The 25,179-nt window shown below is 52.3% G+C and overlaps 11 protein-coding genes across 11 annotated transcripts; 6 read left to right on the top strand and 5 right to left on the bottom strand.

The window, feature by feature from the left end:
* Positions 1-1,003: 1,003 nt before the first annotated feature.
* CKM354_000473500 (uncharacterized protein) lies at positions 1,004-2,448 on the top strand (the record flags this gene model as incomplete). The annotated part of the gene is made up of 2 exons (XM_044799983.1): positions 1,004-1,720; positions 1,780-2,448. 2 exons carry the CDS (start codon positions 1,004-1,006, stop codon positions 2,446-2,448), a joined length of 1,386 nt encoding a protein of 461 aa, XP_044655918.1.
* A 605-nt stretch (positions 2,449-3,053) lies between these two features.
* Positions 3,054-5,640, top strand: CKM354_000473400 (uncharacterized protein; the record flags this gene model as incomplete). Its single annotated transcript, XM_044799982.1, has 3 exons — positions 3,054-3,093; positions 3,192-3,331; positions 3,397-5,640. 3 exons carry the CDS (start codon positions 3,054-3,056, stop codon positions 5,638-5,640), a joined length of 2,424 nt encoding a protein of 807 aa, XP_044655917.1.
* Positions 5,641-6,163: 523 nt separating this feature from the next.
* Positions 6,164-7,150, bottom strand: CKM354_000473300 (uncharacterized protein; the record flags this gene model as incomplete). Its single annotated transcript, XM_044799981.1, has 1 exon — positions 6,164-7,150. The coding sequence occupies one exon, from the start codon at positions 7,148-7,150 to the stop codon at positions 6,164-6,166; it is 987 nt and encodes a 328-aa protein (XP_044655916.1).
* Positions 7,151-7,417: 267 nt separating this feature from the next.
* Positions 7,418-7,953, top strand: CKM354_000473200 (uncharacterized protein; the record flags this gene model as incomplete). The annotated part of the gene is made up of 2 exons (XM_044799980.1): positions 7,418-7,532; positions 7,586-7,953. The coding sequence occupies 2 exons, from the start codon at positions 7,418-7,420 to the stop codon at positions 7,951-7,953; spliced, it is 483 nt and encodes a 160-aa protein (XP_044655915.1).
* A 389-nt stretch (positions 7,954-8,342) lies between these two features.
* On the bottom strand, positions 8,343-9,258 carry CKM354_000473100 (uncharacterized protein; the record flags this gene model as incomplete). Its single annotated transcript, XM_044799979.1, has 2 exons — positions 8,343-9,125; positions 9,184-9,258. 2 exons carry the CDS (start codon positions 9,256-9,258, stop codon positions 8,343-8,345), a joined length of 858 nt encoding a protein of 285 aa, XP_044655914.1.
* A 448-nt stretch (positions 9,259-9,706) lies between these two features.
* On the bottom strand, positions 9,707-11,173 carry CKM354_000473000 (uncharacterized protein; the record flags this gene model as incomplete). The annotated part of the gene is made up of 1 exon (XM_044799978.1): positions 9,707-11,173. One exon carries the CDS (start codon positions 11,171-11,173, stop codon positions 9,707-9,709), a length of 1,467 nt encoding a protein of 488 aa, XP_044655913.1.
* Positions 11,174-11,549: 376 nt separating this feature from the next.
* Positions 11,550-15,437, top strand: CKM354_000472900 (uncharacterized protein; the record flags this gene model as incomplete). Its single annotated transcript, XM_044799977.1, has 6 exons — positions 11,550-12,646; positions 12,698-12,768; positions 12,828-14,406; positions 14,460-14,676; positions 14,725-14,898; positions 14,955-15,437. The coding sequence occupies 6 exons, from the start codon at positions 11,550-11,552 to the stop codon at positions 15,435-15,437; spliced, it is 3,621 nt and encodes a 1,206-aa protein (XP_044655912.1).
* A 371-nt stretch (positions 15,438-15,808) lies between these two features.
* Positions 15,809-16,990, bottom strand: CKM354_000472800 (uncharacterized protein; the record flags this gene model as incomplete). The annotated part of the gene is made up of 2 exons (XM_044799976.1): positions 15,809-15,870; positions 15,934-16,990. The coding sequence occupies 2 exons, from the start codon at positions 16,988-16,990 to the stop codon at positions 15,809-15,811; spliced, it is 1,119 nt and encodes a 372-aa protein (XP_044655911.1).
* Positions 16,991-18,385: 1,395 nt separating this feature from the next.
* Positions 18,386-19,060, top strand: CKM354_000472700 (uncharacterized protein; the record flags this gene model as incomplete). The annotated part of the gene is made up of 1 exon (XM_044799975.1): positions 18,386-19,060. The coding sequence occupies one exon, from the start codon at positions 18,386-18,388 to the stop codon at positions 19,058-19,060; it is 675 nt and encodes a 224-aa protein (XP_044655910.1).
* A 608-nt stretch (positions 19,061-19,668) lies between these two features.
* Positions 19,669-21,193, bottom strand: CKM354_000472600 (kinetochore-associated Ndc80 complex subunit NUF2; the record flags this gene model as incomplete). Its single annotated transcript, XM_044799974.1, has 3 exons — positions 19,669-19,782; positions 19,849-21,027; positions 21,086-21,193. 3 exons carry the CDS (start codon positions 21,191-21,193, stop codon positions 19,669-19,671), a joined length of 1,401 nt encoding a protein of 466 aa, XP_044655909.1.
* A 979-nt stretch (positions 21,194-22,172) lies between these two features.
* Positions 22,173-25,061, top strand: CKM354_000472500 (uncharacterized protein; the record flags this gene model as incomplete). The annotated part of the gene is made up of 3 exons (XM_044799973.1): positions 22,173-22,236; positions 22,284-22,416; positions 22,472-25,061. 3 exons carry the CDS (start codon positions 22,173-22,175, stop codon positions 25,059-25,061), a joined length of 2,787 nt encoding a protein of 928 aa, XP_044655908.1.
* Between the last annotated feature and the right edge of the window lie 118 nt (positions 25,062-25,179).

The raw sequence follows: 25,179 nt of genomic DNA, 5'->3' as shown, positions 1-25,179 counted from the left end.
CTGAGACGTGTGGTATCGCATTAGTTCTTGAGCAGCGCGGTGGCAGTAACTCGCTCGTTGCATTTCGGGCGGAGTTGCGTTGCAGGGAAGTCGCGCTGGTATAGCACAAGGTGGTGAACTTTGCCACTGTGGTCTTTTCAAGGAATCTGCGCCTTGATCTGCCTTCTACGACAATACAGTGCAATCATCTCCGAAAATGCGAGCATCTGATAACAATTGATGAAGCATCTTGGCCAAGCTTGCGGGAGCCCCGCACCATCACATACTTCATGTATGGAACTTGCCTTCGAACCGCGGCTTCTACGACATTACCATGTCGATCACTGGTCAGTGGCTGCATCTTCATCCCGTCCAAGAAAGACAACCCAGGCACTCGGCAAAGCAATACTTTGAAGCTCTGTTGAGGGCATCCGGAAGTGGACATGTTCTTCGGATGCCGGCAAGGATGAACTCCGACGAAGAAGGGCTGGCGACGAAAGAGGAAGTACAAGTGAACCACGCTGAGGCCAAAACAGATGTGTACTTCTGTTGTCAGACGCTACCAGTGCATACCTATGGGCAGGTTCGTTCCCTAGTGCCTTGTGCGATCCAACTCAAAGCCTCGTGGTGCGGTCGCACAGTCGCACTGCTTTCCTCATGCTACGCAACTCAGAGCTATGTTCCTGCTGATCGAGAAACTCAAGTATACTGCCTCAGCCGCTAGTGACTACACTGGACTTGACTGAAGAACCATAGTGGCCTTTTTCTGCATGTCGATCACGCACTATAGACAGCGACAAGCCTCGGCCTCCACGGACAGAGGAAAATCACGCAGATGATTTGATAGTTGCAAGTGGCTAATGCACTCCAGACCATGGGCCTATTGTTGAGGCTCTTTGAATCACACGTGTGATGAGCCGGTTGTGGTGGTATATGTTGACTGCATCTTCTGAAGATATATACTCGTCGGGATTCTGTGTGCGACTGTACAATTTCGCCCAGTCATATTCCCATTGACGAGAGAATGGCTATCATCAAGGCATTGGCAGGCGTCTGCCTCGCAGCCACTGTGCTGGCAAGCCCAACACCAACGGAGAACGAGCCTGCAAAGATCGAAGCACGACAAGGAACTACGAATGCTCCCATCACCAACCAGAACCAGCTCGATGCTGCTCTCCGAAGTCTCAGTGCTGGTGCAACTGTCGCAACAGCCATCTTGACCAATATCGTTCCAGCACCAGGTCCTTCTAGCATCCCAGAATTTGCTGCTCAGATGCAAAAGCTGGCTGCCACCAATCCACGAGATATCTTCCAGAACGGAGCAGAGATTCTCCTCGGAGGTCTTGCCGGCCCAGGAGATTTCCTCACGATCGCCAAAGCCTATACTATTGAGAGCAACGCCAATAACATCAACCTGCGCCCAGCTTTCCCACCTGTCTACCCAAGAAACGGTCCAAACGATGCGCCATATTCCTTGAGTGAATCGCAGCTCAGACGAGCCATCTATATTCCTCCGGACTACACTTATGGCCGCAAGCCACCGGTTCTCTTCCTCCCAGGCACTGGTGCGCGCGCAGGATCCAACTTTGGGCCTAACATTGCGAAGCTGTTCCGCGAGCAGAATGTTGCCGATCCGGTATTCGTGAACTTGCCAGCTGAGAACTTGGACGATATCCAGAATGCGGCTGAGTATGTCGCTTATGCGATCAACTACATTTCTCGTATCAGCGGAAACCGCAAGGTGCGTTCATCCAATGCTTCGCTTTCTACCAATCAATCAGTACTGACACTCTTTCCCAGGTCAACACAGTCTCCTGGTCCGCCGGCTCCGTCGACGCCCAATGGGCCCTCAAGTACTGGCCCTCCACCCGCCCCAACGTCGCCAACAAAATCAGCATCTCAGGCGACTACCACGGCACAATCCTCGCTCAAATCCTCTGTCCAGGTTTCCCAACCCCAGGTTGTGTCCCAGCCGTCGCACAACAAAACTACAACAGCACATTCATCAATACCCTCCGCAACCGCGGCGGAGACTCTGCATACGTCCCCACGACAAACATCTACAGCATCTTCGACGAAATCGTCCAACCGCAACAAGACCCCAACGCTTCTGGCGCTCTTCTTGGTGGTCCGAATATCGTTTCTAATACCGAAATTCAGAACGTCTGCACTGCACTCTTGCCGGGAGGAGGACCAAACGTTAATCACGAAGGTGTACTATACAATTCTCTCGCGTACGCTTTGGCGAAAGATGCAATTGTCAATGGCGGCCCTGGAAGATTGGATCGAATTGATACGACACTTGCGTGCTCGCAATTTGCTGCGCCCGGTTTGACGTTGGCGGATATTTTGGCAACGGAGGCGCTGATTCCTATTGCGGGAGCGGCGATTGTGGCTTATCCGGAGAAGGTTGCTAATGAGCCGCCGATTAGAGCGTATGCGAGGGGGGATGTTCCTGCGGGGGCTTAAGGGGATGGGGTTGAATTGGGGGATTAGAGATATGGAGAGAGGGGAGGGGAAGGGAGAGTGAGATGATATTAGTTTCTTTATGAGATGAAGATAAATGATCAATGAGAGAATTCATGCGCTTCATGAATGGATGTGGGATGATTTTGACTGTATGTTTCTTGCTTTTTGCTGTTGTATTCGGAACACCTGTCGGGTCATCTAGTGATTCCACTTCATGGGAAGATAGGCGGATGCGTTTTCGATTAAGTTGTTCTCGTTCTGCAGTTGGTTCCTCTTCTTGAAAGTGGCGTTGAGTGAGTCCATGCGGTTTATGGAACGGTTGATTGGAAATCTAGACGAACTGATACAAGAACTTGTCATCAGGAAGGCAGAAAGCAATACAGTTCAGAGTCAAGACAGTATTATCTAACTGAGACAACATCAGTCAGTAGAAGAGGTACATGTAGGGAAGCCTGGAAGCCAAGTACTGCTTAGTCAGCTTCCACACCCCACATCATCATCACGCGCGAAGAGGCAGGTCACAACTCACAACAAGTTGAATTCCCTCGGAAAGATACACGGTTAGAGCTGCAGGTCGCACTTGCCCAGGAGCTGGCTGTGGCACGATGGAGTCCATCAGCAAAATCAGCTCGTTGCTGGAGCAAGGTATGCGCCCGAACAACATCATCCCAACACCATGGACAGCGAACTCCCCGGCACGAAGCGGCCACACAAACGTATCCTAACTGATCGACGTCGTACAGCACGCGACCTCACGCTCGAAGCCGCCCGCGATGCCGGACCACGGAGGAACACGAAGGCGCTGCCGGCAGCGCAGATCAAAAAGATGTTGGATAGCAAGCACGAGCGGGAGGTGCTAGACGGACTGCGGAAAGTGGTTGCGGTAGGCCAGGATCGCGAACTGTACATACACGTTGGAGCCACACAAGTTGATAATAAGAGATGTAGATGCAATATGCCAATCCTCCGCAACCGACTCTTACTTTCTTTCCCGCTGTCCTCAAGACTCTATCGAATCCGTACCCATCGACGAGACCGCTGGTGTACAATTATTTGATCCATCATGCTGAAGCGGATCCGGATACTGCGTTACTGGCGATCAACACAATCCAGAAGTCCCTGTCAGATACTAACCCGAGAGTACGAGCTATGGCGTTGAAGACTATGTCTGGGATTCGCATTCCCATGATCGCACAGATCATCAGCCTGGCGATCAAAAAGGGCGTCAACGATCTTTCGCCTCTAGTACGGAAAGCTGCAGCACTGGCTTCTGTGAAATGCGTGCAGCTTGATGAGAGCACCCGGCCGCAGATCGAGGACTATATTTCTACTCTGCTCGGCGATCAGCAATATTATGTTGCAGGCGCTGCTGTGCAGGCTTTTATGGAGATTTGCCCGGATCGCTTGGACCTCATACATCCTGTCTATCGCAGGCTGTGCAAGATGATTGTCGATATGGATGAGTGGGGTCAGCTGGCTGTGATTCGACTTTTCACGATATATTCGCGCAAGTGCTTTCCGAAACGGACCACGCGAGTGAAACGAGCAGCGACCCAGGAGCAGCGAGCGAAGGACTTTTACGAGGATTTGGAGCCACAGGAGGAGACAGAAGAAGATTATGAGGAAGTCGAAGCGATGGACCCAGATCTCGAGCTCTTCCTGAAATCAATCCAGCCGCTTCTATCGTCTCGGAACTCGGCCGTCATTCTCGCTGTCACCCGGGCATACCTCTATCTCGCTCCTTCGACACACCTGGCTAAAGCAGTCGGTCCGCTGATGGCATTGCTCCGATCACCTCAGGACATTCGGCAAGTGGCTCTGTACAACATTGTCCAAGTGTGTCTGATCGACCCTGCTCAGTTCGTGCCGTACTTCCGACATTTCCTGGTTCGCGCGACAGAAGCTCCTCAGATCTGGCGGCTGAAGTTGGAAGTCTTGACATTGATGTTCCCGCACAGCGGTAAAGAGATACAAGAGCTTATCCTTGCCGAATTGGAGCACTTCTCGAAAGGTCACGATACAAATCTGGTTCGTGAAAGCGTTCGAGCTATTGGACGATGCGCGCAGGCCTCCAGTGATAGAACGTCGCGCCGATGTCTGTCCCTCCTACGCAAGCAGATCCGCAGTCCGGATGCGAATTTAGTAGGCGAGGCGATGGAAGTCGTTCGACATCTCATTCAGCGAGCACCTGAAGAACATCGCAAGACTGTCATCAGGCTGGCGAAGAATCTCGATACTCTTACGTCGCCATCTGCTCGCGCGAGTATTGTATGGCTAATTGGAGAGTTCGCTGGAGTCGATCCGGAGAACAACATCGCTGCGGATGTTTTGCGCATCTTGGTCAAGAATTATGCCGACGAGAGCGACGAAGTACGCGCTCAGACAGTACTCCTCGCTGCGAAAGTATACCTGCACTATTTGAATGGCAAAAATGAGAAGCAGAAAGCAATCGATGCACTGAACCCGGAACAGAAGCCAGTATCTACCAGCACTGTACTCTCGCCGACTGAAGAAGAGAACGACGGCTTCCGTGAAAACGCTTTCTCAACACAAGACGAGGCCTTGCCGGAAGAGCAAGAATCAAAGCATTCCATTGAAATCCTCTATCAGTATACTATGCTCCTGGCACGATACACGCCTTCGTACTCACTCCGCGATCGGGCTCGACTATTCCGATCTCTGCTTTCAGTACAAAGCAGCACAGAACTTGCTTCACTACTGCTCTTGGCACCAAAACCCGTCCCACAAGCGCCTTCTCCTTCCGAAAGTCGGAAGACCTTACTGCTTGGGACAACTTCTTTGGTCATTGGATCTGAAGCCGGTACGACTGGAATGCGAGGATACGAGCCTCTGCCCGAATGGGTTGAAAGTGGCCGGGAACCAGATCCGAAGTTGCGGGATGATGGTGATCGAGCGACGCAGAAAGGAGCGTATGTTCCTGAAAGGGAGCTGACTGCTGCGCAAAGATTGGACGAGGGTTTGGAGAAGGATCCTGGCTATAAGAGCAGTATGGTCGGGGGGCCGAAGAAGGAGAAAACGCTGGATGCGTGGTTGGATGAGGAGAGTGAGAGCGAGGAGGAAAGCGAGGAGGAAGAGGAGACGGAGACTGATGAGGAGACTGATGAGGAGGAGGAGAGCGAGTATGAGACGGAGAGCGAGGAGGACGAGAGAGCGGGTTTGGTGAAGTCATAACAGCCTACAGTATGGCCTTTGGATATGCCGAGTAGGCAGCACGTACTGCGACATCTCAATGAGTGATGTTGCATAGTGAACCTTTCACACAGCTATTCTTAGCTGCTCTGATCCTCATAGAAAGTCTGCGAGTACGTAATACATCTTGGCCACCGTGCTCTTCCAGCCGTTGACGGAGGCGCTCTGTGCCTTGCTGAGTCTTTTGCTTGCCTCCTAATTTTGTGGCTGATGGCATTTATCGTATTTCTGGATCTAAGCAGGTCACGCGTTGCTATCGTAGCGCCCGCGATCACCGGGCCTCATCAAACCTATCCCAACTGCTGCTGCCAAGTGCTGGAAGAATGCGCACTGGAAGCGAGAAATCGCTTGCGTCGACATGTGGTCAGTGACGAAATCTGCTGGCCGAATATGACATCTGGCATGACCAGGAGTCTTCTCATCCAGACCTAGAATTGCGGTCCCACTTCTCGGTCAAGTCCTAGGTCCGGCATAGCTTGCACGTTTTGCAAAGTCCAGTACTTGTTCACCCCGTCATGGTAACATCCTTGCCTTTTCCTTTTGCAGCTGCAGCAGGCGGTGCTCCATTTGCCGCCTCGGGTAGCTTCTTGAGCTTCAACTCAGCAGATTCCTTGACCGCCTCCGCCAGCACCGTTCTCGTCAATAAAGCCGCTTTGACAGCACTGTCGATTAAATTTTCGCTCTCCACTCCAGCATCACCTTTCATCCACATTTCTGAAATCTCGTCTCGTGAGTGCATGTAGCCCACGACACATGCTGCTCGAATGTCTTCCTCCGGTGGCGCGGGATCCAGGACGAATTCGGTCTCATTCGCATCTGAAGCAGACTTCCTCTCAACCAAAGCCGCTACACCACCGCTCACCAAATCCACACAATCAATCCCCGCATCGCATAGTGCCGCGCTCGCCACCGTAATACATCCCGCCAGAACACTCATCAAACCCCAACCTGTTCCCTTTCCACTTCTCCCCTCCCCTCCAATCTCCGGGAACCCATCCTCCTCGCCTTCCAAAATCGTCACGACAACTTCACATCCAGCTTTCGGCCATCGCTCTCCAATAACAACGCCACGTAACGCAGTTTCCAAGTGCTGCGCTAGATCCCTCTCGCTCGCATCTCGAATATAGCCTCTCCGGACCCGAGTCGCGAAAGGAGCGAATTTGATGTGTGTCGTCAGAAGGAGATTGGGACTGAAAGCTGCGGTACGAGGGAGCGGCCTGGGTCCGTGGACTGTGCAGATGATTTTGAGGGAAGATGTCAAAGGAATCAGAAGGGTGGTGGCGTCTTTTGATTTTGATGACGTTTCTTGAGGTGAAATCTCATAGTATGCGCTCCCGCTTGCTGAAGGGACAACTCCAGTGCGGAGGAAGATTTTGCGGTGTTCTTCTGCTTGTCGCGTCCTTGAAGGTCTTGTGATGTGAGATGGATACTCGAAGATTGGAGGAGCAGTTCCGCCTGCTGGAGGGTTGAGACGGCGGCGATCGGATTGCATTGTTTCTGTTGCTTGTTTCTTGAGGTGTCGATGTTGATGCTTGGCATTGACTTTCTAGAAGTGAAGTTTGGCTGGGGATGGAACGCCACAAACGCGACAAGGGTCCGATTGGTCGTTGTTCCTGCGTCATTGGTTTGTGGCTGTGCGCTTCACACACTCACGAGACCTCGATAGCTGCTGATCCCAGGCGGCGACATTTCGATTCTGTTCTCTCTTGCTCCTCTTCCACCAACACTCACACGATAAGAGCGAAATTGCACACCCACCATGTGCGGCAGCGACATCTTCCTCGGCCTCATCGCCATCCTCTTCCCACCCATCGCCGTGTGGGTGAAGCGGGGCATCTGCTCGGCAGACAGTCTGATCAACATTGCCCTCTGCTGTAAGACTCCACTCGCATCCACTGCGATTGTCCCCTACTAACGTTCCCACCAGGTCTCGCATACCTCCCGGGCCTCCTCCACGCCTGGTACATCATCTCCATCGCTCCCGATCCAACCTACGAGCAAGTCGCGCAGCAGGACGCCGAACGCGGCACAGTCACATACTACTACGTACAAACAACGGGCCAGCCACAGTATGCTGCACCGCAGCAAGGACAGCAAGGCTATGGAACTGTGAACGCCAGCGCGCCGAACGCACAGTTCCCGCAACAGCAGACGAAGCCTCAGCCTCGCCCTGCACCAGCTGATGTGCAGCCTCCGGCGTCCTCGTCGCAGGCAGGACCGAGTAATGGGTCAGATGATGCTCCGCCGCCATCGTATCAGCAGGCTACCGGGGACAATAAGATTCAAGGGCCATGAGGGAAAGGACATAGATGCTGAAACGTGCATACGAGGAAATGTGGCGTAAGCGTGGATGTGGACATCTGGAGTTAGAGGGAATTGGGTTTGGCATTACAGGTTCTTGGTAACGAGTAGAGCTCAGTCTACAGGATTACGGTTGTAAGTATGTATCGACAGGAAATGCGACAAGTTGTTTAACACTGCGGTCGTCTCCCACAAGCCACGAGACAAACTTTTCTCCTGAGGCACTCCGGTGTGCCATTCTGTGGCAACCGTACGTTCTAGTGGCGAAGACAGGTTGCGCGTTTGTACGAACTGCTCATTACGACAAGATGGATTCGCAACTAGACCATCTTGCGAAAATGCCAAGCGGTCGGCCTTGGTCTACGATCGACTTCACGAGAGCATCACTCGCCATCTACTATCGACTTCGCTCTCATCGTGAGCGCACTTTGAAGCTGCGCACGCTTCGCTTCTTGCGCGTCCTTGGCCTCCCCAAAAAGATCATGGCAGTGCCCACCACTACCACACCAATTGCAATCCGAATAATCATCATGATGATGTGCACTAGCACGAATCCCTTCCAGCAACTCACCCGCAGGCATATTTTCCCAAGCCCAATCATACCCTCCCACACCTTCTACCAAGATATGATTCTTCCTCGCATACCCCGTGCAAAGCTTCGCAATCTGGCTGAACAACATTCCTTTCGGATTTTCTGCTTTTACATAATTGTCGTCCCTTGCCATTGCATCATCGTCGTCAAGCAGAACGCATTCGGACATTGGGGGCTGAGAGGCGAGCTGTTTTCTCCAGGACGCTTTGACGTATGTGCAACGTGCTTCGAATTTTGGGTCGTTTTCTTCGATTCGATGGATTAAGGGGTGGATCCAGATGCAGTGGGAAGCTTTGTTGTCTCTGCAGCCCCAGTTTCGTTCTGTTGATAGGATCCATTTTCCGCCGCATCGGTATCTTCTGGAGCAGGCGGCTAGTTGAAGTTTGATGTTGGAGATTGGTTCGAGGAAAAGGGCTTGTTGAAGTGGTTTGGAGCCGGCTACGATTGCTTGAAACTGCTTGCAGGTGCGTTGGATGTTGACGAGGATATCGCGGGGTGGAAGATCGAGGAAGATATGCTGGGCGAGTTCAAAGATGCTGAAGACTTTCTCAGCAGGGCTGAGAGGGATCTCGATCTGTGCTGTGGTCAGTCTGATCATCTTCTCCGAGATGGGCGGAAAGTGGCTCACGTACTTCGTTGCCTTCACCATCCTTTCCATCAAGACGCTCGAACGGATTGTTGGATTCCCAGCGCAGTTTCGTCTTCATGATGGCTCAGTGACAGGTAGTGATGCTAAATCGGATGCGCAACTTTCATGTTTTGTGTTTACTTGTATACATCACCCGTGTTTGCTGCGGTTGTGGCAAGTGTCGACAATCTTGTGTCTAAGACATTGGGCGCTCTGGCGATTTCTGGACATGATTCGGAAGGATCTGGTGCTTTTGTATCTCGCTGGAAAAGGGAAGTAAATGCTCACTTGCAGGCTTCGCGATGAAGCAGGAGCGAGGCTCCAGCCATTATCGATGAGTGATCCTAACCACTTCTGGCCGTGAGGTACAGTAATTCTGCAACTACAATTTCACAAGCAAAAATACGACATAGAAATGAATGGATTGAAGAAGTTTGGACCCCCTTTCAAGCATTTCGCTACTCGTGTATTGGCAACGTCATCCCTGTAATTCTGCACACCACACTTCGAACCTCGAACTCTATCCCTCAAAACTTGACTTCATCCAGAACGTGGAGAACTTGCCTTGCGAACATGCTCCCCACAAGAATGCCGTCCTGGTCTGTGAACTGCGATACTTCTCCGAACGCCTCTGCGTCGTGCAGACAGCTCAAGCACGCTACAATAAGGCCGGCTACAGTGTCTCCCATTTGACGTGGCACCATCGCAGTCGCCCTTCGGATCAGGCGGTCTCTCAGGTCCGTTGATCTCAAAGTTTTCTCGAGATCTTTCTTATCCTGAAGGAGGATAGTTTGTGGTCTCCATGGCGCCGCTGGCGGCTCTTGAGGAACGACGAATGAGAAGCAAAGCGCCAGCTCGAGGAAGACCACTCCAAGGGTGTATATATCATCAAGCATTGAGAAGTCTCGAGTCGTCTCGTCTTGCCGGTCTGGAGGCAAGTAGTAGTACTTCTCGAGTTGTTTGACTGGAAGACGTTGACTGCCTGCGCCATCCTTCCTGGTACTCTCAAAGCCAACAAGATATGGCTCGCCAAGTACAAGTTCGGGCTTCGCAGGATCACGAAATAAAAGCACAGTATCTGCCCTGATATTTTTGTGCACATGACCAGCCAGGTGTACGAAAAGGACTGTAGAGGCCAGCCTCTTCATGATGTGCAGCCTCTCGTTCAGGCTGTGCTTCGGATCTCGCATCTCGTGCAGGAGCACTTCTCTCAGCGTTCGAGGCTCACCCAATCCTTTGGGAGCTTCATATTGCAGCGTCTGGTCGAAAAATCCCTGGCATTTCAGTAGAGCAACATATTGAGGATTCGCTGCTCGGAGGAATGCAGCTATGTCCCGAATGACTTGTACTTGCGTCACATGCTGTCTCTTCTCAGTTATCAATGGTCGATCGCCTTCGTGGTATCTGATCCTGGAATATCGGACAGCGCAGCCATCGCTCTGAGCTCGATTTGAATGTTCCAGCAACAACTTGGAGTCTTGGTCAGAATTTTGCAAAGCTCTCTGCATTATGTCTGCGAGATCGTGCAATACTCCAGATGGTTCCTTCAGCAAGACCTTGATTGCTGCCGACCCTTGCACCAGCATGAAGGAAAGTATGGCATTGCCGACTCGGCCTCTCCAGTCACGGATCTCACCATCAAGCTTTTTGAGAGCATTGTGACCGGTGAATGCAAATTGGATGCTTTTGAGATTTTTCTGTGAATCCACCTGAGCTGATACTTTCGTCTGGAAGCGCTCGAAAAGGCCGATAACCTGTAGAAGAAGGCTTTTGAAAGTACGCCGCACAAAAGCATCCACTTCTGGCCTGTCGATCTGAACTTCGACAAAGCTGGCCACTTGCTCGATATCAATCAGGTGTACGTCCACCTGAAGCTGCATGCTTGCAAATCGTTCATTGCGTTCTCGGTATCGTTCCAATAGGTCATGAATCTCTCGGGCTGTCTTAATCACGACTGGCGCCAGTCCTGTGATGCCTAGTACGAGCTCTGCCATTGTAGCAACAATACTATCCGAGCACGATGGAGTGAGCAAAAGGCCTTGATGACTACAAGATTTTGTATTCTAATGCAAGATCGTGGAGCAGGGCTGAGCAGCTTCTGAAACAGCCCCTGTCACAGGTGGCTTACAGCTCGACACACCATAGGACTGAGGCTCGGCGGGCCCTGCACAACGCACAGCAGCCACATTATGTGGACGGCCCCGAAATCAGCTGCGGTCATTACACTAGAGGAGTTTCCTGCCCCCTATCTGATAAAGCTGTCCTGTCATCGTGCTGAAGGAGTTCAAGTACACGAACAATCAAATCCATCGCCAGTGGCATCATGCATGCCTGATTACCACACTCAGGCAGAACAGGACACGATCTGCCATGGACTCTGACTTCACTTTACCGCGCCGACGTCGCTCAACCACGTCTCAGGATACTATCACAACTTCCATCCATCAATGCTTCGCAGAAGAATTGAGCGAAGCGCCGAAAGATCCCGAGCTCCTTCGCCTACTAATAAGTCTTTCAGCTGCCAAAATACCCATCGTTGACCAGGAAAAGCTAGAACATAAGAGTGATGCTAGTTCCTTGGGAGAAGGCTCATTCGGGACCTTGACGCTGGCCAAATGGCGCGACTCATCGAGTGGTATGCAATTCGTGGCTGTGAAGCACTTCAAATCACTTCAAGCAATGGCTACAGCCGGTAGCGAAGCTGCGGCTGAAAGAGCGGCAGCGCTACACGACTTTCTCTTCGAGGTTGAAATCATGTGCAAATGCCATCACCCAAACATCGTACAGCTTCTAGCTGTATCATTCGATGAGTTGTCTGACAATTTGCTGCGACCACTACTCATATTGGAATGCGCGGACCCGTCGACACCGGACCTAGCGATGTTCCTTCAAAGATTAGAGCCTGCTATACCCTCATTCTTGGACTGCGTATCGATAATAGCTGGAATGGCGCTTGGTCTCTCGGCTCTACACAGTATGGGAGTTGTACACGCGGATCTACACCCGAAAAACGTCTTGATGTTCAGGACCGACCAGAGCTGGACTCCAAAACTATGCGACTTTGGCCTGAGTGGTATCAATTCAAGCCAAGATGCCCCTCGTGGCGGCTCCATTTTTTGGAAAGCCCCCGAATGCCTCAGAATTGCGCCAGACGAGCTTAAAGTGCACAAGACGCATCCCTGTACAGATGTGTACGCGTTGGGCCTCATAATCGCACGTATTCTGGCTGGAGACGAGACAGCGCTTCCTTCTATTGCGTCTGACATCAACAGGGTCAAGTTGGACTCCGCCGATCTTATGGCCGCCAGAGCCTACAGTTTGATCCATGTCACTGCTTCAAGCGGATCTCTGGGCTTGTTTGCACAATCAGTTTTCCACAGAACTTTGCGTCTACAGCCTAAGGATAGGGTGGACATGGTCACATTTGTACAAGAGCTACTTCCGTTGTTGGCAAACAACCCTAGAGAGTGAGTAGAATCTGCCCGACGCCCCAGAAGCTTAAGCTGAACATTGAACAGCGTCCGTAGCTTGCTCGCGCCTCATCATGCTGAATACTACCTGACCCCATTTGGAGCCTCTCATATCGGCAGTGAGGTACAAACACGCTGCCGCTACCCCGAATCCTCAATACTGACTGAACAAAGATAGCTGGCAATGATTTCCACACCATTCTTGTCAGCATAGATTTGGTGCGATATTTCAGAGATCAAGTTGTTCTTCCAAGAAACCTCCGTCTTGCTTTAGCAACACAGCTTGAGGATCGTGCCAGGAGCCGTGGCTTCACTAATCTTCCAGCATACGGGCAAAACGCCACTTTACATTTCTTGTCGTCAAATCAAATGGCTAGCCTGATAGTCGAACAGCCCGAGATTCGCTCAATCCTGGTTGAATGGGAGCGCGATCCTGTAAGCGCCATTGGCCATGCTACGTTCCTGGATGCACAATCCTTGAAGCAGCCAGATGTGTTCATGGAGGAAGTTTCTGGCGCGCACGTCGCTGCGCTTGAAGCATCGGTAGCTGCAAACGGTGTTTCAGCTGGGCCCGCGGCAACAGCTGGGGACATTGAAGGTCTATCACCGACTTTATCCGGCATTGTTCCCGGACTTCCAGCTGGCTGGACGCCGTTGCACAGTGCGATGATGACTGGTAATGTCAATGCTGCTGTCCAGTTGCTCGAGCAAGGTGCGGAAATAAATGCCCAACTACAGCGAAGCGCTGACCAGCTATTCACTTGGACGCCATTGATGGTAGCTGTAATTGCGAATCAGCTTGACGCTGTGAAATTCCTGCTGGAGCAATCAGGGATCGATGTACGTCTACGAGATGCAGGATACTTTGGGTTCAACGTCCTTTTCTACGCCGCACAATTCGCAGATGACCCACGAATTCTCCTTGCTCTGTTGTCGAAAGACTGGCGCTTGGCGATATCACGAGATACACGAGGTCGCACACCTCTGCATCGAGCTGCTATAAGCTCAGACAAAGGTCGTATTGGCCACATCGAATGTTTGCTCGCTGTCGGTGCCGACATAAATTCCATAGATGCCGCCGGTGCAACACCGCTCCATAGAGCCTATGCCGCCGCAGGGGGCTTTCAAGGACTGCGGCAAACCATTCCTACTGGCCTACAAGAGGGTGTCCGTCAGATCATATCCCAGGATGCCAGGGCAAATATGTTTCGGGGCATGCAGTCCCAAACCCAACCACTTCTTCCCGCGGATTTATTGGGACAAGAATTTCGGGAAGTTTGGGAAGCGGTGGTCGCCGCGACTCCTCAAGGGCACGATGCCTTCTGGCAGGCTTGGGGAGGTTTCAACGCAGCGATGGACGCAGTCTACAATGACCTGGCTGCAGTAATCGCTGCTGAAGAGCGCCGGAGGCAAACAAGCGTCGATAACATCTACCCGTATCTTTTGTTCGACGCTCGAAATAAGCGGATCGAGGTCAATGTGCGAAAGTGGCTAGAGTCTCTTTCGATGCAGCAAGTGCTGTCATCTTCCATCAGAGCAGACGGCCAGCGAGGTGCTACTCATGTACCACCCGGAGTGGCCCGTGATACTTTATATCTATTGCTCGATCATGGTGCAGACCCGTGTGTGGTCAATACGACAGACTACACGCCGGAGTGCTTCGCGTACCGGCCACAGGATCTCGCACGAAGTGAGCAGCGCCGCTTTGCACACTACTCGGGTTGCGCTCCACGCAATGCATTCACGGTTGATCAATGGTGAGTTCTGAATACATGATTAGCAACAGAGTACTGACCTCGTGACGAAACAGTCACAGTATCTTGCGAGACGATACGTCACTAGGAGATCTAGCAGTACTGTACTCGAAAGCTGTGAGAGGAGACATTTCAGTCTGGTACTGGATTGAGCATTTCATCCCTATGCCACACGATATGGGTCTCATGTTTTCATTGCAGCGCCAGAAGTGTGATGGTGAAGCCTTGGCGCAACAGGAGATCGTTGTCGAAGCTAGAATGTCTCCTCCGAACGTAAGTCCCAAACCTAAAGCTCTCTGCAGCATTGCTGACTTTGGTAAGGATGCACACAACGAAGAGAGACTTCTGCTTCGCCAGTCTTTCAAACTCCTGGAAATATGCCCAACACCCGATACCCCACATATGGTCTTTGCTGGCTGGGCCCCAGTTAAGCACAAGTGCACACTTCTCATCAATATTCGCAGCGTCTGCGCAGACGGAATTATGCCTCCAATGGTATGTCAATTAATCTGCCCTTTTGAAATTCACTACGACTTACGATTTTATGACAGTGCTTTTTCCATATGACTTTCACTTCACGTGCATTGTTTCCATCTGGATCCAACATGTGCCCGGGTTTCAGTCTTCCGGACAACACCACAGCATACGTGCATAATTTGCGTCCAAGAGCCTTTCAAGCAGCAAATGCGGCTACTGGCCTGCCCAGTGACACAGTCGATTGGTGGCTGCCGCTCAACCGCGACGAGATCAGGTTAAGGGATGCGGAAAAAAGGGCCCAGATCCTGTTGATGAAGGGAATCATCAAGCTGTCCTCTCCAAATCCTGCCCTGTATACAAGACCTATACTGAGCATCGACGAGACCGGAAAGGAGAAGTATGGGGAAAGAGAATGGCACTACGACGAAAGACTTTTCCCGGGACAGTCGTATAAGGTCCTTCGGCGAAAGGCAAGTACCGCTGATGGGATCCATGGGTCTGTCTCGATGGGCTTATGGCATAGGCTCGACAATAGATTACGCAGAATGTTGAGGTAAGATGGTTTGTGCCAGGGACGAGTGCTTCTTTACGTTTCGAGGCTCCTAGATGCCAGGTATCTGGCTGAGTTCCTCAGCTTTACTACACCTAGCGGAACGTATCTACGAGGCTATTTATGTCGACCTGCATGGAGACACGATTGCAAACGAAAGAAGTGGGGGTTCACAGCGGACAGAGAGATAAAGATATAGAGGTAGAGTTTACGAGAGTTGTTCATTGGAGCATGGGAGCATGTGTCTGGCTTGAAGGTTTAGAGCCGCTGCGCTTCTTTCAATGGGCACTAGCCTCTGGTAGGTGATCCTGGCCGGCTCATCTGAGGCATTAGGTTGGAAGAAGACGGTTGTATTTGAGTCAGCTGCCGTCGGACTCCTTATTCCTGTTGCTCTTCTTCCTCCCCGTCAGACGAGGTCGTGCTCCATTCACTGTCATCGTCTTCTGTGTTAGCAGCGGCTTGTCATGGAGAGATGATGCCACGACCGTTGACTCTGTACTCACCACTTGCCATGAGCTCCGTAGCGCGAGCTTGCTGCTGTTGCGCTTTGACAGCTGGATCCGTACTACTTGCCTCAATCAGTCCAGAAGTTCGTGGTGGATGCAGCGCGTGGTTATCGCCTGTCAGCGCATCGTCCCAAAAATTTTGCTGTAGCAGATTGTGGATCCAGGGAAAAGGAGTATTCCAAAGGACGTAGGTATCAGGAAGCGGACGGCCTCGAAACATTGCTTGCACCCCCGGTAGAGGGACCGTCAGTTTGCTGAAGTTCGGATACTCTTCACAACAGATCATGCCAGCAACGGAGGTCGGCTCGTCGTCGGTATAGTAGCAACGCGGATCATCGTCTGATCCATACTGCTCCAGAATGCCACCAAACAGAAAGGTCTCCAAGTCGTACCCATTTTCTGAGGTCTGAGATGCTCCAAAGTACAAGCCATTGCAACGACACGTCTGCGTACTGTTCAGTGCCGCGTGCGCCATCTCATGAACGAGGCTAGTGGCAAGAACTATCGTGAACCAAAGAATGGCCACAATGTCTCTGCTATCTTCTGCCTTAAGTACGTTATTGAGCGTCTTGACGTTGACTTGGATCTTGCTACCGCGGCCAGGCAGCTGCGGAAACGTGACTCTACTGTCTGTGGTGCACACTGCATGTGCAGCCTGCCCACTTGCCTTTCCTTTGAGGTCAAGGATGAGGCTGACACCAGTGGCAAGCTCGTTCAACTTGGCGCGTGTCCTCTGCTGTTCGGCAATGGTTAGCGAAGCTTTTGGTTCGGGGCAAACGTGCTCGATCGTACCATTATTGCAACTTGCGACAGAGTCTCCTATCACGAGGATAGAATGGAAAATTGGCAGGCCCTTTTCCAATAGCAGAGATGCCAGTCGACAGGCCGTGACAGGATAACGATGATTTTCGTCCATTCCCGCAATTGTCTGAAACAGCGGGTGAATGGGGTGTGTAAGATTCGGAGCTCGCACATCGCTAGACTTGAAATCCTCCACGCGATGGAACGAGTCGTCTTCGGTCATAGGGGACACTTCAGAAAGCATCAGGTCCATGGTATCTGCTGTGGTACACACGTTTGTGTTCGGGGTAGTCGCTGTCCTGCAGCGCTGTCGTTTCGAGTAGCGATAAAGTGCGTATCGAGTGCTTGTTATGCTTGTGCGATTGCTTTCAGAGATTTGCGGATCGAGTGTGGGAGAGGTAAAGGTTTTGGCATGTCATACGCAATGCGTGCCAGAACATATATAGGCAAATGCCTCCATAATCACATTGTCTGCTGGTCATGTCTCGACAACGATCTTGACAGAGCCACATTGACCGATGCGGAGACAAAGACCGACAATCGCATTGTTCCTTTCAGTGAATTGACGAGGCAGCACGTGAAGTGTCACATAGGAACGAAAGCCTTGTAGCAAAAAATTGTGTCCGTGATCGAAGAATTCGGTATCATGCGAAGGTGCGAAAGTCTCGAGCTGAGATTTGAAGAGTACCACTCCCTCATGCTCTGGTCGCATCAAAGCAAGAGATTGCTCAGAACTTGTGCATGTTGGTGCAATGACACGTCTTGCGTCATCTGCAATTGTGAACCGGAGTGATATGGCGCGTCATCCAGCGATGCAGGGCTGCTCGCATTGTACTCCATCATCTCTGATATTGCCGACATGTATCCGACTTTTCGATGTCGACTGACAGGTATTGCAGTCAAAGAGTGTCGCCAGCTAAGAGTGCTACGAGCAGCGATTCGCGCCCGTCAGATAGCTTGGGGGTCTTGCCATACTCTCGTCGCATCTACTGTTGTTCAGTATAGGGCCGCAGAAGTGTCTGGCCATGAGGAATATACGGTTTTCGTAGAGGTATATAGGCTGTTGAAAATTTTGCCGGACGAATGCTCAGGCATTCTCTTGCGATCCACTGCGCATGTGTAAAGTACTATGTACTCATGAAAATACATCTCGAACCCAGCCCCGTTTGTCTCGCCTTACAGCGGCAGCGCTGCTTGTCGCCCGGAAACGCTGGTCGTTGGAATCAGGCGGAGGCGCGGATGGCGGCCGAGCACGTGAAATGAAGTCACGGCGTGGTATTGGAGTCTTTGATGAGTATAGTATAGTATAGTAGCTGTTTCCGGGATCGAAATCGCACTGTACAATGTGATGTGATGAGAATCAGAATAAAGACCGCGATACAAAGAAGTCACCAGAACGGAGGCAAGCGCAACGGGCCGGCAATGCCAAGGATCCGAGGCTCGTGCGCAAGACAGAGAAAAAGCTTCCGATTCAGATCTCAGCTTTTGCACCAATTATTACCAACTTCACACGCATGTCGTGCGAGAACGCGACGCTACATCTCAGACGACAGGTGCACATGTCGCAGCACCTTGCACTACGCAATGGTCTGCGCCCCATCATAAACGCGTGCATGGGTCTGAGTTGAGCTGCGAATCGGCACCAGAGATGGCACCCTCGCGTCACGTCGTGCTGGAGATCCAGAATGTGCAGGAGTTTGTACAGCATATTCTCAAGTCGCATGCTCCGTCATCGACTCTGGTTATCTGCTCTTCCAAAGATGACTTCTTGACGGCTTTCAGAGAGCCACCGGCGACGACCTCGAGGAGCATGGATGGCCTTGACGACTGGCTGCAGATACCGACTCTCCGGCTCTTATCGACTTCACGCACGCTCAAGCTGGCCTTCTGTCCAGATATAACGCATCTTCGCGCTTATCTGGCTGTCTACGGCGTCAACGTGGCGAAACGAGCTGGAGAGACGGACACTGCTTTGCGTCGAAAAGATGCACAGCCTATCCTTGCCATTCTGAACCCTCTCGAGTTGCATCGACCGACTTCAGCGTTTTCTGCACAAGGGGTGAACAGGACCTTCGCTAACGCTCTCGAGGCGGCGCACAGCACAAACAGCAAGCTGATCCTCGCCGAATGGCAACCACAGATCGAAGACTTTGGCGGCTCACATGGCCAGAGGCAATTGAACCCATGGGACGAAGAACTTCCAATACTTAACATGACAACCAAGCGCTTAGGTGACCTATCAGTTGGCCGGACTGTCAAAGCCCGAACAGTTGCTCAGCGCTGGTGCGCTTTCGAACAAATGCCGCAGCCTGTGCGCTACTGATTCTCGGTGAGTCTGCTCTTTCCTCTTGCACTAATTTCATGATGAGAACAACAGTTAAATTCACAGACCTGTTCCTAACAATCATGTGGAGCAATACGTTATTATTCCTGACTACGTCTATCACCACACATACGCTGAGCCCTTTCACTGCTTGTACTCATGCTGACAAGCTCAAAGCAGATATCACCGCAACGACATACTTCAGCTTCTTTATACATCCCATAACGAAATCGTGAGTAGTGGTCCTATCTTCCCTCCACCCTTTCATGATGATACACCAGCTGGCACCAGTCTGAGAAAGACTTGTACTCTTTTTGCTGCGGACTAGCTTTGCACGAGACACGATCTCTATATCTGAACACTACACATCCCACACCATTCATTACAGCTTTCAATCACAAGAGTGTTCGCTAACTGTATGACAGGACTAGTGAACCTCGCACACGGCAGACTTCGGGACTTTTAGCTGTGCATATAGTTAGTGACTGTGGGCTGTGTACTGTAGGGTGTCGAACAGAAAAAGAGTCATTGGGTATCGTCAAAATATGTAAAATCAGCAGTCTCTGCTTTGCGCTTCAATGTCCAAATGCAAATCATCATCATCATCCTCAGAGGTTCTGCTCCATCTCAGTGATGTACAGCCGAATATGGCTTTCCATCTTCATATACTCCTCTCTCGCAGCCTGTACTTCGTGCTCGATTTGTTCTTTCAAGTCGGCCATCTAGAAAGAGGGTTGTTAGCATCTGTGCATCACAATATCACTCAAGACAGCGTCGCGGGGACTCGCCTTCTTCTCCGTCTGCTCAATCCTCACCCTCCGCTTCTCAACCTCTTCCCCTCGTTCCCTCCTCTCAGCCGTCAATTCTCTGTGCGTCGCGCGCAAAGCCTCCATCTTCCCCTTCGCGTTCTGCGCCCTCGTTTCCGCGTCTTTCCGCAGCTTCTCTGTTCGATCTTGCCATTGCTGTAATTGCTTTCGCAACATCTTCTCTTGCCTCTCCACTTCCCGCACATTATTCGACTTCTCCGTCAACGCGTCGCGATTCTTCGCCGCAGCGCGTTGTTCTTCCTCTTCTTTCTGCAGCTCTTGATCCAGATCCGAGAGTAATCGCGTTAGAGATGAGATATCGGTTTGAAGGAGGGAGAAGGTATCGCATGATGTTTGGAGCGCCCGGGCGCGTTTGTCGAGGCGTTCGATTTCGTTTCTGTCGCTCGCGAGGTTCGAGCTGAGGTCGCGGAGGGACTGTTCGAGGTGTGCGGGGGACTGTTCGGTGTAGGGACGAAGCTTCGCGGCTTCGGCGCGAGTTTGCATGACGGATGTGGTTTTGTCTTCGAGGAGAGATTTCAGGCGGGACTGTTCGCCTTTGACGCGCTCGAGCTTTTCGGTGACGCGTTCTTGGGCCTTCTTCAGCTCGAGAAGGCGGGTCTTGAGTTCTGTGGATCGTTGCTCTTTCTGCTGAAGCGCGGCTTCGACATTCTTGCGATTCTGTTGCATTTCTTGTAGCTGATCTTCCTTGTCTTGGTTCGCATGGTACAGCTGCTCGATGGTATTCTTCGTGCGCTCGGAGCTGTTGTAATGCTCGTCTATTACGTTCGTTTGGCTTTCGCGGAATCGAATGAAGTTGATTATGTAGCTGAAAATCTTCACCAGGCGAGGATGCGTCGGTCGGTAAATGTCGCTGAAGGTGAAGTCTTTGATGCCGCACTCGAGAAGCAGTTTGCGCATCACGATGAAGAAGCCCATCAACTCGCGCGTGTCTGCTGTGAAGATTCGCTCTGCGTCGTCGCCGCACATGTCCTCTGCTGCTGCGCGCATCGCTGGCGCAACAACCTCGCGCGTTGTGTTGGTGAGCAGTTCCGCGAACCATTCGAATACTTTCTGGATCTGCTGTGGATTGGGCTTCCTAAGGTCCTCCAGCGTGAAGTTGATTCCAATGTCGCTGATACATCCTGCGATTTCCTTGTCGGGCTATACTCTCGTCAGTTCGCACTGCCCGGTTACTGCTCTCGATTGTGTATGCGCATACCAGTGTCATGAATGCATCCTCATCCGGCTCTTTCTGCTTCTTCTGCTGGCTAGATACCGTTCTGCCGCCTGCCATGCTCATTCTAGGATTGTAGTCCATACTCGGCATCGTCTGCAGTTATGCGCTGCTGGGTGCGATGTTGTTGTGGTAGTGCTGTCGGAGGTAGTGCGCGTGTCGCAAAGCTGCTGTGTTGTTGATCCCGTGTCAACAAAAGATCGCGAGGGGTGATTGTCTTGGCGCTGGCTTCACCTTTGACCTCCTTCCATTTCCAACTCCGCTTTCTCAACATCATCATTGCATGTATTCTGTTGACACTTTCGAACATGGCGCTCAATATCGCCATGGATATGATCGACGTGCTCAAATCGATGAGCTTCGAGCTGCCCAGCAAGCAGCGAATGAGAAATTCTGGTTGAGCATGACAGCTCCGAATTGTGGTACAGCCAGGCCGTTTAATGTGCTTAGCAGAGACGTCAGTTTGCCATTGGAAAGACCCGCAATTCGGAAACAACAAAGCTTGTGACTCTTTTGAGATGCATCGGAGTTGCGAATTGGCCGATTTACTTGCAGTGCACTGGTCTCCAATGCTCATCAAAGAGCAAGAAGAGAGCGAACAAACACAATAACTCACAGATAACTTCTGGTACATACATGCAGCTGACTAGATGGCAATCACCAGAAGGACCACAGTTTCAACACACGCAAATGCCTCACTCTCCTCCCCTCACTGATCCGAGCATTCCGAGCGTTCCTGCTTCGAGTCTTCAATTGTCAATGCTGAAGGTCAACTCGCGCCCGAATGCCTGTCAAGGCAATGGGGCCATCATTGGCGGGTCTGTTCCATTAAATTACAGCATGCTCGCATGTTCGATGGGGTAAAGCAACCAACGAGACATCCTTTGGTCAGCTTGAATCCACCGCAAGATTTCAATAGAGGAGCAGAGTAACCAGAGATGCCCACGAGGGGCTCGACTGATGCTGTCTAAGGCGCGTGCACTCTGAATACACAAAAGGTCGGGCTTGCTTGCTTTCCTTTCTTGCTTTCCTGAGCTCTACTGTGCTAGTTGATCAGGTACTTCGTAGCAGGATGAAGTTCACTACGATCTCGGCCGCACTGTCGGCCGTATCCTTGGCCCATGGAGCAGAAGCCTGTGAGTAGAGCACAAGTACAACAGAGTGCTCGACTGACTGTTAGCAGTGGAAAGATACCGTCGAGTACGACGTCAGCTACCTGACCTTCCTCTACCAGTGACGACGCCCCTTCCTTTACCAGTGACCACAACCAGGACCACGTCTGGGAGTACCACTGCTGCTGGCACAACAACAACGAGGTATACCATCCAGCTTCGTTCGCCAAAATGGTCATCGCTAACTGTTCTCCTTTAGCGCTCAACAAGCAGGAGGTGTTCCGGTGATCACGATTGGCGGGCTGCCCAGTGTCGAGGTACCACCAGTCTCCTCATCTGGCTCTTCAAGTGCCTCCGCGCCAGCAGCAGGTGTCCCGGTGCTTACAATTGGTGGACTTCCCAGTGTAGCAATGCCCTCGGTCTCCATTCCTGGCACTTCTGCCGTATCTCAACCAGCAGCAGGCGTGCCAGTACTCACGATCGGCGCAGTGCCCAGCGTAGCGACTCCATCGATCTCTTTGCCTGGTTTGCCCAGCGTAGCAACCCCTTCGGTCTCCTTACCCGTCTCGCTCAGCTCTGTGCAGCTACCAGCAGGCGTTTCGGTAGTGACAGTTGGCGGAGTGCCAAGCGTGGCGATACCATCGCTCTCCTTGCCTGTCTCCGGAGTGCCCAGCGCAGCGATACCATCGGTCTCCTTGCCTGTCACCCCCAGCCTCCAGTCTGTCTCTGTGGTTGTCCTTTCAGGCGCCGCAACACAGTTCGCCAGTACGCAGACATTGGTTACCGGCGGGCAGGCAGCGATGGTTACCGTTCCGGTAGTATCAGCCCCTGCTGGACCTGCTGCAGCGTCGGCCACTGTCGCTACCGCAACAGTCACCGTTCTGACGGCTGGCAACAACGCCGGCAGCTCAAGCAGTGCTTCATCTAGCTCCGGCTCTGCGTCCCAGTCCAGCTCTGCATCTGTCTCTAACTCTGCATCCAGCGCAAGCTCTGCTGGCATCGCGGCAGTCAGTGCTAGCTCGGTCTCCGCAGCATCGACAACTTCTTCCGGCTCTCTCGGTGCTGTTGCGGCTGGCACTTCGGTCTCAACGATCAGGCAGACAGTCCAGGCTACTGTGACGGTGACTGAGAAGCTCCCTGGAGGCGACCACACGACGTATGGCAAGCCAACAACCTACGTGGTATCATCGACGCATGCATACCACGACACGACCAGTGCATTGCCCTACGGCCATCACTCCTCAGGCTATGGCCATCGTACTTCTTCCAGCAAACGTCATACCCACCACACTTGGCCAATAGAGTATGAGCCTCATCACCCTGTAGCAACTCACAACACTTGGCCAACAGAGCATACTGAACCTCATCACTCTTTCACAACCCACCACGAGCCTCAACCAACTGAGGCGCCCAAGACCCCGCCAGTCGAAGAGCCTGAGCAACCACCTGCGGAAGAAACCGAGCAACCGCCAGTAGAGCAGCCTGAAACTCCACCCGAGGAAAGCCAGCCTGACGGGGGAAATCCTGCATCTCCTGGTATTGACGATCTTCTTCACCACAAACGTGATGCTGTTGCTCAATCCACAGCATCTTGTCCAGCCCCTGGCTCTTATGATAGCCAAGGCCGCTATAGCTGTAACCCAGCTCATCAGTACCCAGCTGGGCAGATCTGCGACCTTGTGGATGGATGCTACTTTCTTCGACAGCCTGGTCCTGGCGTCTCAGCGACCGCGTCTTCATATGGGTCGAGCTCGACTGGTTGCCCAGCTCCTGGCTCTCGCGACAGTCAAGGCCGCTACAGCTGTAATCCAGCCCACCAGTACCCAGCTGGCCAGATCTGCGATCTCACAGACGGCTGCTACTTCCTTCGACAACCAGGTCCTGGCGTCTCGGTGACGGCAACCTCATCGGGGTCGAGCTCGACAGGCGCGGCTGGCAGCAACCCACGATGTGACAGTCTCTTCGATCAATGTCGCGGCGCACCAGATGCAAACCGCGCTTTCTGTGCATCGCAATACGCTGAATGCCTGGGATACAATCCATTCACGGAGAACGGAAGCAGCGCGACTTCTTCAAAGGCTACAGGTACGCAAGGCAATAGATATGGAGCAGCAACCACGACACAAGCCAAACCCAGCACTTCCAAGGCAAAGAGCTCTGCCCCAGTGTCATCAGGCTACGCACGACCAAGCTCGTCTGCTCCTCAATACGGACCGCCTTCAGTAACGTCCCAGACCTACAAAACGCAATCCGTGCCATACCCAAGCGCTCAGAAGAACACGACTGCGCCGTCCTATCCAACAACGATGCAGACTTACCGCATGCCAAACACCACTGCACCGCCGCCGGTCATGACTCCTCCAGCCAAGAACCAGACAACTCCAGTGCAGACTTATCCAGTGCAGACCAATCCTGTGCAGACTGTGCCGCCTTCACCACCAAAGCCTTCGACTCCATACCCAAACGGCACAGTTACCCAGCCAGCGCCTCCTTACCCCGCTCAACCATCGGTCACACCTCCCGTTGAGACTCATCCTGTGCAGCCACCTGTCGAGACTCATCCTGTGCAGCCCCCCGTCGAGACTCATCCTGTGCAGCCCCCTGTCGAGACCCATCCAGTGCAGCCCCCCGTCCAGACTTACCCACCAGCACCAAGTCAACCCCCTGTTGAAACCCATCCCGCACAGCCCCCTCCGACGCAGCCAACATATCCCGTCCAACCTCCGGCCTCTTCGCCGCCAACTGATGCACCACCGGCTCCGAGCACGACGCCATATACCGGCACTGCTAGCAAGGAGATGGCATCTTCACTCGCACTCGTGGCGGTTGTATTTGCCTTCTTTTTCTAGACGAACGTGGTCGCGATCGAGCGAAGGCGTCTGGAGTCAATAGGGCTATACCCTCATCAGTATGTACAGCACCTACTGGCAACTTCTCTGATATGCATGACTGACTTTGTCAGCAGAT

Source organism: Cercospora kikuchii (genome assembly GCF_019650295.1).
Source record: "Cercospora kikuchii DNA, contig_00003, whole genome shotgun sequence".
NCBI classification, from domain to species: Eukaryota; Fungi; Ascomycota; class Dothideomycetes; order Mycosphaerellales; family Mycosphaerellaceae; genus Cercospora; species Cercospora kikuchii.
Note: the sequence above shows the minus strand (reverse complement) of the source record. Positions and strands in the feature narration are given on the sequence as shown.